The sequence below is a fragment of the Nansenia antarctica genome, assembly GCF_963989245.1.
Source record: "Nansenia antarctica genome assembly, chromosome: 11".
NCBI lineage: Eukaryota > Metazoa > Chordata > Actinopteri > Argentiniformes > Microstomatidae > Nansenia > Nansenia antarctica.
The window spans coordinates 3,909,591-3,922,649 of record NC_137681.1 but is presented as its reverse complement, the minus strand read 5'-3'; the positions used below and the strand labels follow the sequence as shown (position 1 = coordinate 3,922,649).

At 42.0% G+C, this 13,059-nt stretch overlaps 1 protein-coding gene across 1 annotated transcript; it reads right to left on the bottom strand.

The window, feature by feature from the left end:
- Window positions 1-7,095: 7,095 nt before the first annotated feature.
- Window positions 7,096-8,745, bottom strand: LOC308167389 (E3 ubiquitin-protein ligase TRIM21-like; the record flags this gene model as incomplete). Its single annotated transcript, XM_080541803.1, has 1 exon — window positions 7,096-8,745. The coding sequence occupies one exon, from the start codon at window positions 8,743-8,745 to the stop codon at window positions 7,096-7,098; it is 1,650 nt and encodes a 549-aa protein (XP_080397929.1).
- Window positions 8,746-13,059: the final 4,314 nt, after the last annotated feature.

Genomic DNA, 13,059 nt, shown 5'->3' with positions numbered 1-13,059 from the left:
GCATTGTACATTCTTTCATATTGTTTCTTAGCCGCTATATTTTGTGTTTATACCTTTTCAAGGTTTTTCGCCTACTACTACTGCTACTACTTGTAATTCTGATGAAAAAGAGACAGAATTAAGTCCAAAATAAAAGGAGAAAGATAATTGCTGTCTGGTCATTGGATGCAGAAAGAGTGGAGTCCCAGTGAAACTCTGGTCAAACGGTCAAAGCCCTTTCAAGTTAGGGGAAGCACAGAAAACCATCACATAACTTGACAAATAGACACTTGGTAATAACCAAGTGAACCCTGTTGTGCACAATGGAAACCACTATGATCAGAGGAAAACAGTTCTATGATAAGATAATCAGTAGGCCTTTTGCATTTTCAGTGTTACACTACATACATACAGTAGCCTGTTATACAAACTGTTATGTTTTCATACTCAAATAAAAAACACACAAACATTATTTTATTCTGAAATACTCTATATATCTCAGCAAACACAGTTGGATTTGTAAAACGTTCTTCATACAAAACAAACAATAAAACAAAGAAAATAAACCATCTGCATATACTGTAAAGAAAAATAAAATTTGTCTGCATCCTGCATGATTTCTGTCATCGACATCACACCTCTCGCTCTACTTTTCTCTGCAAGTTGGCATCTATTGTTCTCCAACAAAGGACTGCTCATCTTTTATTGCTAAAGCTCTGATTGCTAGTTCAAAAGCAATAGGTGTTTGCGCATATGAGGAGTGTGATGGTGTGATTGGTGGTTTAGCATTCTGAATGGTAGTGTTTTCCATATGAACACAAGAGATTTTAGCAAGGAAGATTGTGCCAAATGTAGAGAATTGAGAGAGAGCTGCAAAATGAGTGATAAGCAAGAAATGTGTTTGTCATTGTGAGGAATCGGTGTGAGATAAAATACACCAGTTTCAGGTTTTGGTCATTGTGTTTGAGGTTTCCGATGTTAGTGTTAAAGCGATAGATAAAAACTGTAAGGGTACTGTCACATCACCATGACAACAAAGATAAGGGATTTAGGGGTAGGGTTAGGTGAATGATAACTTGGCCAATGGACCTATCGCTAAGCCACGCCCCGAAATAGAAATTGCCCAATCATATCACAGCAAAACTCACGACAGGCAGAAAACTCGGACAAACAACTCGCTAATATCTGATGGTGAAAAGCTTCTAGACTAAATATTCTTGTCATCTTTAAAGAAACGTGTCTATTACTTGCTGTGGTAAATCAGACATCAGAAATTCGCCATTGTAAGTCATTGAATGTCATTCAGTCACTGTCAGAGAAGCATTGTTTGTTTGTCCGAGTTTTCAAAGGGGGCGTGGCTTAGCGATAGGTCTATCTATCTGGTGGGGTTGAATGAGGAGAGGTGTGTGTGTGTGTGTGTGTGTGTGTGTGTGTGTGTCTGTGTGTGTCTGTGTCTGTGTCTGTGTCTGTGTGTGTGTCTGTGTGTGTGTCTGTCTGTGTGTGTGTGTCTGTCTGTGTCTGTCTGTGTGTGTCTGTCTGTCTGTGTGTGTCTGTCTGTGTGTGTCTGTCTGTGTGTGTGTGTGTCTGTCTGTGTGTGTCTGTCTGTCTGTCTGTCTGTGTCTGTGTGTGTCTGTGTGTGTCTGTGTGTGTGGCACAGGGCAACTCTAAAACCACACCATCCAGTCAGACAGAGTCAGTGCACTGAATGAACATTCATGTCCTTAGAAAGAACATTCACCCAGTAAGTGTGTTTTTCATCCAGTAAGTGTGTTTTGACAAACTGCCAGCTGGTTGGCTCCTCAGGGTACAGTAACACTGGGCAGACATAGCTGGCGGGCACACTTAGACTGTGTGAGATCAGAGCAGTTTGCGCAGAGGTTGTACCAACGTATCCGCCTAACATCAAATGAGCTGCTAGCGTAGGATATTCTGATAGGTACTTGGTTGAAATAGATCTCAAGTAAAGCTTCTGAGTTATAGTCTATTTATTCAATCAAAGTTACATGGTTACAGGCAGGGTTCGAGTTATGTGGGAGCCAATGGGAGCTGAGCTCCCATAAGGAAGGTCTGAGCTCCCATGAAAGCAGTAAAATCATACATCTGTGGGGGTCGCTAATAATACATTACCACAACCATTATTTGATCATAAATGTCAATGTAATGAGTATTATTTATATTTATTTATATGATAAATATTCTAAAATAAACACGTTTTCCAAAAGAACTACGCGCACCATTAATCTCCTGTGAATGACAGTATGCCTTTGACTGCCTGCACTTTACCACCAAGACACTATGGCGCAGTAGAATATTGTGCAACAGCAGAATATGATCGTTGAGAGCTTGCGAACGTGAAAACACGATTATTGAGAAGAAAACATTCAGTAGCTAGCTATCATGCTGCCCCAAAAAAGGCCACTGCTGCCGACCGAGTCGACAAGCCTGGAAAGTTTCGGGTTTTCATCCAAGAAACCAAACTTGAATTCAGCTGCACCTGTTATGACACCTAACGTTGAAACTGTTGAAATAGCAGAGCTCAAACAAATCCAAGTGCTTCCGAAGAAAGTAGCAGAACTCACCTCCAGTATGTATAAGGAGACAGCTAGCTAGTTTGTTCAGGGCAGCCTATACTGTCTAAAGAAAGGATGCCTTATACAAAACTGAATCCAATTATGAAACTTAATGAGATGAATGGCGCGACAGTTGGCCCCTGCTCACCGATCCGATCATTCATGTGCCCAGATTGTAGAGCACATTGCACAAGAGATGAAAAACAAATTCATTTCTAATGTCAAATCACTTGATTCCCGTAGTAGCATAACATTAGATGAAAGCACAATTCATGGACGAGCATACATGATTATTTATGTCAGGTGCGATGTCACTGGAAATGGAGATGTGGACAATGTGTCGTGCTAACAGGGAAAGTGAATGGACTGTATAGCAAAAACAAAAAAATGATTGGCCGAGATACCCGTGACTATCGCTTATAGCTGTTGTTTCATGTGGTGCTGTTGATGTGGTGAAATGAGTAGCCTATGGCTAATTAAAACTTGTAAGTCCCAACGCTGTGGGCATGATTCGCGCGCGTGCATGAGAATATTTCGCACTGTTATTTTGGAGACCCCCACAAAGCTCAGCTTATAACTCGAACCCTGGTTACAGGTTACAGCATTCCTCTCTGATGTTATAGAGAGAGGCTCTGGTCAATTTTTGCAGGGTGGAAAGAAAGAGAGCTTTCTTCAGCTCACATATTTTATACCTCCAATGATATGCTAATACAAGTCTATGACAAGGCCCCTATACAGTCCTATCACCTTACAAAGGGACAGCAAAGGATAGAGAAGGGGGATAGGTTACAGACAGTGTCACTCAGGTCAAAGGGCAGGGGGCGAGTCACAGGAAGAGAGGCCATCTTGACAATGTGGGCCCTAGGACAAAGGAATGCTAATTCATAAAAGTAATTATTTTTGTTAAGAATTAGAATGCTAATTCATAGAATTAAGAATGCTACCTCATAGAATCCTTACAGAACTATACAGGTCTATGTGTGTGTGTAAAAATATACCACACTAGCTACAGTTGGCTACCTACAGCTTCCTCCGCCATGTGGCACTACCCATTTCTAGATGTTTCTGTGAAAGGCATCAGTCAGTTGTCAGAGGAAGTGCGTAGAAACCTTTCTACCACACGGGAGAAGCTACCTGCTCCCTGCGTAAGCAACAGGACAGAGAAGCATTGTTTCTTCTGTTGGGTTCTACACTCCAAAGGTTTGTACAATGTAGAGATTCTCTCTTCTTTTTGTTTGATGATATTTGTGTACATATTGGTTTCACAATTCATAAATGACAAAACTTTTTACGTGTCGTGTATATTTCAGGGTAGACAAAAGTGATGGAACAATACGAGAACTCTCGATCTCTACTATTGGTTCTCGACTTCGTGTTTGCCTTTTACATTTACATTTATATTTAAATTTGTGGCATTTAGCAGACGCCTTATTCCAAAGCGACTTACAGCAAGTACATTTGACTAAGTAAGTGAATCATCTATCCACCAGTCACAGCAGGAAAAGTAATCTATGCTCACACCAGGGGCCACTGGCAGTCGTCGTGCAAGAAGAAGGAAGAAAAAATAAATGTTTTATTATGACACAGGAGAAACAGTACAGGGGGGTAGGAGACGTCTCAGGAGGGTCTTCTGTGTCTGCTGTTGGTGTCTGTCAACATGAGGAGCAAAGAAATGTTGATGAAAAGCCTGGGAAACCATTCTCAGGCTGAAATATCCGAAAATGAAATCATCAGAAACAAAAAACAGAAAGAAAACAGAAAGCCAAAACCTTAAACTGACCAAAATCAACAGTTTGAAAACCGCAAACGTGCTGGTAGGCCAAGGACGACTTCTACAGTGGATGACAGGAGCAATGCTCACCATCGTTTTAACAAATCTCCAAACGACTGTCCCACAGATCAGCAACACTCTCCAGGAGGTAGGCGTGAATATGTCAAGACGACCATCCGCATAATATGTCACATTTCTACATTTTTACATTTGTACATGTCACCAGCCAAACTACAAAGTCTTCACTGCAAGGTGCAAACCACTAGTTATACTAAAAAAGGTACTTTTTTGAAAACTTGGGTAAGTATCTAAAAAGCCTGCAGAGGTATGGAAAGTTGTCTTGTGGACAGATAAGATGAATATTATCATGGACCAGAGTGTTTGCCAGTGAAACGTTTTGGGAAAAGAAAAATCTGCCACAAGATTTACAAGCCAGCAAACCACCTCATCTGTGAAACATGTCGGAGGGGTGTTATGGTTTGGGCACGAATAGCTACAACTAGAACTGGGTAACTTGTTTTCATTGATAATAATAATAATAATAATAATAATAATAACGATATCTTAGATTTATATAGCGCCTTTCTCAAACCCAAGGACGCTTAACAGATTTCATAGACAGACAGTCGGACAGACAGAACAGAAAATACAAAGCAAAGAAACAAAGACAGCGAGAGTGACAAACTAGACTAGAGGCCAAAGGCCTTGGATGATGAAGTATAACTGCTGACAGCAGCAGTACATTGTATTCTGAAGTGTCCTGGACAGAAACATATTTTCTGCTCAAGTAGCAAGCGAATGACTCCACATCCATCTGATGGTGCTTCATCATACAGGAAGACAACGACCCACATACATGCTGCCATTGAAACTAGGGAGTTTTTCCAGGGCCAAATAGTCAATCTTCAGATTTAAAAATGTAACTGAATGTGCATTTCATTTCCTGTGCATTTTTGAATATGCATTTCATTTTTGGGGGGCAAAAAGGAACCTCAAAACAAACAAGTGAAGATGGCTGCAGTCCAGGCCTGTCAGAGCATCACCAGAGAACATACCCAGGGTCTGGTGGGGTCAGTGAGGTCGCAGACAACAGGTAGTTATTTCATGTCCAAGGATTGTTGACCAAATACTAAACATGTCGAGTCCTTCATTTGGATATTATCTGAATCTGTCCCACTACTTTTCAGTTTGTAAAGCGTCTTTGAGTGTCTAGAAAAGCGCTATGTAAGTCTAATGTATTATTATTATTATTATTATTATTATTAATATTATTACGGTGCCCTGAAATGACTGACTATGTACTATATTCAAAGTGTTGTCATCATGTCTAAATAGTGAAACGATGTACAAACAACCTCAAACTAAATCTGATAGTCTGTACTTTACTAGTTGGTTTAATTTGACGTGGTTCTGGAGTATAGAACCAAAAAATGATAAAAATCACTATCCCAATACTTACACAGGGCTTTCTCTAGTCGAGAAATATTCTTATCTTAACATTTTTATTCTTGATGAGCCGCACCGCCCACAGCCACAGGGCTCTGAGGAGGGTGTTTTTGAACACAACCACAGGGCTCTGAGGAGGGTGTTGAAGGGCTCTGAGGAGGGTGTTGAAGGGCTCTGAGGAGGGTGTTGAACACAGCACAGGGCTCTGAGGAGGGTGTTGAACACACCACAGGGCTCTGAGGAGGGTGTTGAACACAGCCACAGGGCTCTGAGGAGGGTGTTGAACACAGCAGGGCTCTGAGGAGGGCGTTGAACACAGCACAGGGCTCTGAGGAGGGTGTTGAACACAGCAGGGCTCTGAGGAGGGTGTTGGAGACAGCAGGGCTCTGAGGAGGGCGTTGAACACAACCACAGGGCTCTGAGGAGGGTGTTGAACACAGCAGGGCTCTGAGGAGGGCGTTGAACACAGCACAGGGCTCTGAGGCGGGTGTTGAACACAGCACAGGGCTCTGAGGAGGGTGTTGAACACAGCAGGGCTCTGAGGAGGGTGTTGAACACAGCCACAGGGCTCTGAGGAGGGTGTTGAACACAGCACAGGGCTCTGAGGAGGGCGTTGAACACAGCAGAGCAGATCACAGGGAGGGAGGAACAGCGGCTCTGCACCAGGAGGAGACAGAGTCAGGAGAAGTTCATCAAAGCCTGGCAGGTTACCTGGTTACCTGTGGTAGTGCTACCCTCTAGGTCAGGGGTGGGCAATTCATTTTCACAATGGGCCACATGAGAAACCGGGACTATTGTTGAGGGCCGGACCAGTAGACAAACTTATAACATCACGTACAGAAGATGTGTATCATATTACAATCACAGTCACCCTTATTAAACTGTTTAATCATATCTGATACCCTTTGCAAGCCATTAAATCAATAACATTATTATCAAACGTACATTCTGTTAAATGTAATTGCGTCACACACATGCAGAGACATGTCAGATACAGCCCAGCCTCTCCAGCCTCATAAGAACACAGGACTCTACATACATGAGACTGTTTGACTTCTCTGGGTGTTCAAATTATTATAAATCAGATGCTCTCATACTGTATTTTCATTATTAGCTTTATTTAGCGTTATTATTGTAATGTTTACCTATTTTACTGTATCTGACATTGCTACTGCATATTCACCATCTAGCAGACACACTGAGAGCACAAAATATATGATAACAAACCATAACCAGATCAGAAATTACTCTGTGGGGAAATATACCATAATCTTTCCTAATGAGTGACAACAGATAAAGATGAATCTAAATGGTTATTTTACTGCTTGGTCAGTCAGCGTGATTGACAGGAGAGATGGTCAGAGGGGCAGAGTTTTTACCACCATCATTCAGAACAGGGCAGAAGAATGGATAGAGTTTCTCAGTGAAGGTGCAGCCAGTGAAAGAGTAGATCAGAGACCTGGCCTCCACATCATAAAAGGAGACCTGGCCCTCCTCATAATCCACAAACACCCCCACCTTCTGGGGCGTCTCTCTCAGGGACAGGAGGACAACAGGGTCAGCAGCTGCCCTGTACTCATTTCCATTCCTCATCACGACAGTCCAGTATCCATTCTCAGGGCTCAGTGTGATACGCCCCTTCCTGTTGATGGACTCTCTGGCCACTCCTAAATTCCACCTAGTCTTCTCCTTCACCTCCACTTCATAGTAAAACCTCCCTGAGGAGAAACCCTCCTTTCCCAAGACAAAGACACAATAGGAAAACCTCTCTGTGTTATCAGGGACATTCTTTCTTGTGTCTCCATGTCTAACTTGTTTCCCATCCTCAGACAGAATGAGAATGGGATGTGCTGTATCAGGGTCCAGAGTCACGTCTGCTGCATACTGCTGAATCATCTTCAGCTCAGCATCACACAACTTCTTCACTTCACTCATAAGTGTCTCCTCCAGCTGAGACACAGCTCTCCTCACAGTCCCCACAGCTCTCCTCACAGTCCCCACAGAGAGATCACTGTGAACCCTGACCTCAGACCAGTCCTTGGTGTGTGGAGTAGTGGACAGGGAGGGGAAGCTCTGGAGGAGGTGGAGGTGGTCCTCAGTGTGTGAGAGCTGCTCCAGCTCAGTGCTTCTCCTCTGTAGCTCAGTGATTTCCTGCTCCAGCTCTTTAATCAGCCCTTCAGCCCGCCTCTCTGCTGCTTTCTGCTTCACCTCGATCACGTCAAGGAGCTCAGCCTGGCTTCTCTTCATGGAGTCCACCAGAGCAGTGAAGACCTGTACGCTGTCTGCTTTCTCTCTCTGTGCATCTTTCTTACTAAGACCTACCGAGTGTTTGATCTCTGAAACCTTCTGCAGTCGCTCCTGGATCATCTGCTGAACATCTGCCTCTGTCTTCCCCAGCTGAGCCTTCCTCTCTCCATACTCCTCCTCTATGGGGACGGTGTCATGGGTCTTGTGGTCTGTTTTCATGCACAGCCAACACACACACATTTCATCACTCCTACAGAACAGCTCCAGGAGTCTGTCATGTTTCTTACACATCCTGTCTTCCAGGTTCCCCACAGGGTCGATCAGCTTGTGTCTCATTAAGGCTGCGACTCTCTGATGAGGCTCCAGGTGAGTCTCACAGTAAGAGGTCAGACACACCAGGCAGGACTTCAGAGCCTTGAGCTTCGTCCCAGTGCAGACGTCACAGGACACTTGTCCAGGTTCGACAGGGGACTCATCTTCAGCCCTGACTCTCGTTGTCTTGAATTTCTCTACGACCTCTCTAAACGTTGTGTTGACGCGAAGCTCAGGTCTTCTATAGAACGTTTCCTTACACAACGGACACAGACACAATTCACTGGTGTCCCAGTATCCTCTGATACAGGCCATGCAGAAGTTGTGTCCACATGGAATAGTGACTGGGTCAGTGAACACATCCAGACAGATGGAACACAGGAACTGCTCCTCAGACAGGAGACTGCTGGAGGAAGCCATATCTAGAGAGACCAAAGGTGACACCATAAAGCATTTCCTGGAATCAATCAGATCTCGATAGTTTCAGCTATGGAGCTGACAAGACTGTCTTATGAGATTATACAGCGACCAATGATGATAACATTATTCTACATCACATAGGAAATAGTCCTTCAACCAAATCAATATGTTTTACATGCTGACCTGTCTATAAACCAAACTGGTAGAGTCTACACAATAGTTTATCTTGACTTGTCATTGTAAGTCTCAACTCACCTGTCTGTGATTCTGTGAGAGTGGGGACGCTGTCTCTGTCCTTTCTACTGTATGTGTGATAGATGCCTGTTTGAGGACGATATCTAACAAGTTTGAGAGAGTCTTGTCCACGATACACTATGTCTACACAGTTTAGTTTCATTTCAGCTGCCTGACGTTGAGATGCTCCTCCCCTCCCAGTACAGCTCTTCTCCCTGGAACAGAGTTAACCCTTTACAGCAGGGGTCGGCAATTAGGTTTGGCCTCGGGCCATTTTTTTTTTGAGCCACTAGATGGCGGGCCCGAACTTTTTTTTTTTTTTTTTTTTTTTTTTTTTCTAACACCAGGGGAGCCACCCCTCCTAAATTTCGTTGTTTGGTACCTGTACTGTAGCAATGACAATAAAGACCATTCATTCATTCCATTAATTCATTCATAAGTAATTGATTGTTAAAAAATGTGACACATTCTAATGCTTTGACTTTTCTTTCGAAAAATGTACACATCGCTAGTCAACTAACACAGCTTGTTTTGTGAGCCTGCTAACAATGTAAAGTAGTGTTGTAGTTAACTAGGTAACAATGTAAAGTAGTGTTGTAGTTAACTAGGTAACAATGTAAAGTAGTGTTCTAGTTAACTAGGTAACAATGTAAAGTAGTGTTGTAGTTAACTAGGTAACAATGTAAAGTAGTGTTGTAGTTAACTAGGTAACAATGTAAAGTAGTGTTGTAGTTAACTAGGTAACAATGTAAAGTAGTGTTCTAGTTAACTAGGTAACAATGTAAAGTAGTGTTCTAGTTAACTAGGTAACAATGTAAAGTAGTGTTGTAGTTAACTAGGTAACAATGTAAAGTAGTGTTGTAGTTAACTAGGTAACAATGTAAAGTAGTGTTGTAGTTAACTAGGTAACAATGTAAAGTAGTGTTGTAGTTAACTAGGTAACAATGTAAAGTAGTGTTGTAGTTAACTAGGTAGCAGTCCAATCCATTACGTTGCAGTATTTTGGCTTGACTAGCAAGTTTGTGTTGTGATTCTCAACAACGTTGAAACGTAGTTTCACCCTTTTCCATAGTTTTGAATAATAAATGTGTGGACTGACGATGTAGCGCAGCCTAGCTTATTCTAATAATTATTTAACATACTTTCATTCTGAATAATTCCCCCCTCCTCCCAGACAAGGTCACATTATTATTGGATTGGTTGTTTGCCTGCCGGGTGAAGTTAGCTAAACATTTAACCTGCTAACTAGCAAGAGAAACATCATGTCACTCTCCAAAGGTGTAAAGAGGAAAGTTGACGGTGAAAACAGGGCATTTAAAGAGGAATGGACAGCGAACTATAATGTTCATCCTACCTGGTTTCATCAACGCAAAGCCGTTGTGAGACTCACATCTTCCGTGCTCACAATGTTCCCTTTCTATACATGCGAGTCGTCCTTTTCCTCAATGAATGTGATAAAGACGCACGAGAGGAATCGATTGATGCAAAAAAAAACTTGAGAACTGCCTGCGGATTAAAGTGACGTCCATATAACCAGATATCAAGCAAATACTGACCGATGGGAGATACCACTTTTCACATTAAGTGAGTACCAAGCCTGTCGTTATTGTATTTAATAACCTAATTGTATTTTGTATATTTTGAATGAATGGCTCATTGTAATTATTATCCCTAATAGCGTGTTTGCTCTGTCGTTTCAGGAGCATAGGCCTATGCACCACCACCCCTCGCATAAGCGGATTACTTTTCTTTCTTTTCTTTTTTTCACCGATTTTGTTGTCAATGTTTTTCAGAATATTAAACTGAATTTGCTTTGTTACTGTTCATATGTGTGTTGCAGTCACATATACGTAAACATTACGTTTGAATTATTTACTGAGCTGGTGTTATTTTTTTCAAACCACACACGGCTATTTCAGCACTACACGTTGTCCACCTACTTATGATTCACTATGAGGGGTTCAGCGTCAGTGCGCTTCGGTGCACCCCGCTGCCTGATTGTCTGTCCCTGTGTCATTCACTCTCAACATGGATAAAAGTACAATAAGCATTATTCAGGTGGAGGTAGATTCTCTATTCGGACATTATAGGCGCTATATGTGGGACTGTCGGTCGGATATTGTAGTAAAAAAAAAAAAAAAAAAAAAAAAAAAAAAAAAGTGGATTCTCCAAATATTCTGCTGGGCCAAATATTATTGGTGATGGGCCAGCAATGGCCCGCGGGCCGCCTATTGCCGACCCCTGCTTTACAGGCTGCTCTGTTTCTGTGCTTTTACAGACACGCTCCAATTTCCAATCATTTCCCATCATCATATTGTTCCCAGTCAGTATAAACTGTAATCACAATCATATTTGTGATCAGGGGCCTCATTTATAGAAAGTACTTTGGATCAAATGTTGATCTTACCCGTGTCGTACGTAGAAAACCACGTCAACGTAGTGATTTATACAATTTCAACTTGAGTCAATTTGATCGTGGAAACGATCGTAGCTCGACGTCGGGTTACCTTGCGTACGCACATTACCTACTGGTTATGCGGAGTTATTACAGCCATGTGAGCGGCACTGCCTACTGTCATTCATGCGAAGTGAAACTAAAGTGGCTCGTAATAAAATTAACGATGTTGTGATCAGCCGAGAAAATGAGTTTAATTCAAGATTTAAAGGGAACGTTTATGATTGTATTTCAGTCTTCCTTTATATCCCTCCGGAGCTGTCAAGGCAACGCCATCTCCCCTTCAACATGCCTAAATGATACTGGATTGTTCTCCGGAGAACGCAAGGTCAATACCCGACGTCGAGCTACGATCGTTTCCACGGTCAAATTGACTCACGTTGAAATTGTATAAATCACTACGTTGACGTGGTTTTCTACGTACGACACGGGTAAGATCAACATTTGATCCAAAGTACTTTCTATGAATGAGACCAGTGGCGTAGCGGACGGGCCCGCAAGCGACGCACCGCGGGGGGGCCCCAGCCACTAGGGGGCCCCCTAACATTGGATCCCCTTTTTTTTTTTTTTTTTTTTTTTATAATTTAAAAATATATAAAACAAAGAAAATAAGTGGCCCTTCATTGTGTCAACCTTAATTTTAATATATAGGCCTATATTTAAAAATATATACATAGTTAGCCGTATCCAATAGCAACATGACTTTGACGTCACACGTAGGCAGCGAGACACAAGGAAAATGAGCAAGCGAAAATACAATACAAAGTACAATAAGCATTCTTTAGGTGGTGATAGATTCTCTATTCGGACATTATAGCCGCTATATGTGGGACTGTCGGTCCGATATTGTAAAAAAATCTAATAAAAAATGTATGTTTACGGAAGTACATGTCTCAAGTATTATCTCGGCGGTTAGTCGAGTGAAAGAAAAACAACATACAGATGATAATTCACACAATATAATACCACGAAAGCGTACAGCACTAAACAATAACATTTATTTGGGCAGCATCATACTCAAACTCAGGCAGAAAGGCAGGGTCCGGCCAGGTTCACAGTCACAGGCTGTCAGTGCATCATACAGGTACATAATTCAGCATGGTTAGGCTATATATAGCTGTTTCTTTTTCTATTCTACTATTCTATTCTACTTCTGCTGTCTGCGTCTCCCTGGGTATTCCTAGACCAGATGGCAAACAGTAAAGAAATGTCACAATATACCAGGACTTAAGAAACGAGATGTCCAACAAAGGATTTGACTAACCCTGGCCAATTTTACGCAACAAGTAGACTCTGATGCAGCGGAGACAGGGTTGCCAGATTGGCTGGTTTTTGGTGGATTTAGAAGTTTTTAGATTGATTAGGTTGGAAATTCTCAATCCCATCTGGCAACCCTTAGCGGAGAGTCTACAGATATGTTTACAGATATCACACTGCTGTGCACACCACACTTTGTTAAAATAAATAAAGCTTGTACTATTCTACTTATAATACATTCTACTGATGTAGTGTAGTCTACCATTTGGATTTAGTTATAGGCTATTGCTCTCACTTGTTTGTACCGTTTGCTAAGTCAAGCATTTAGAATGTAGAGTGCATATTGCGAAATTTCGCAACGTCAATAA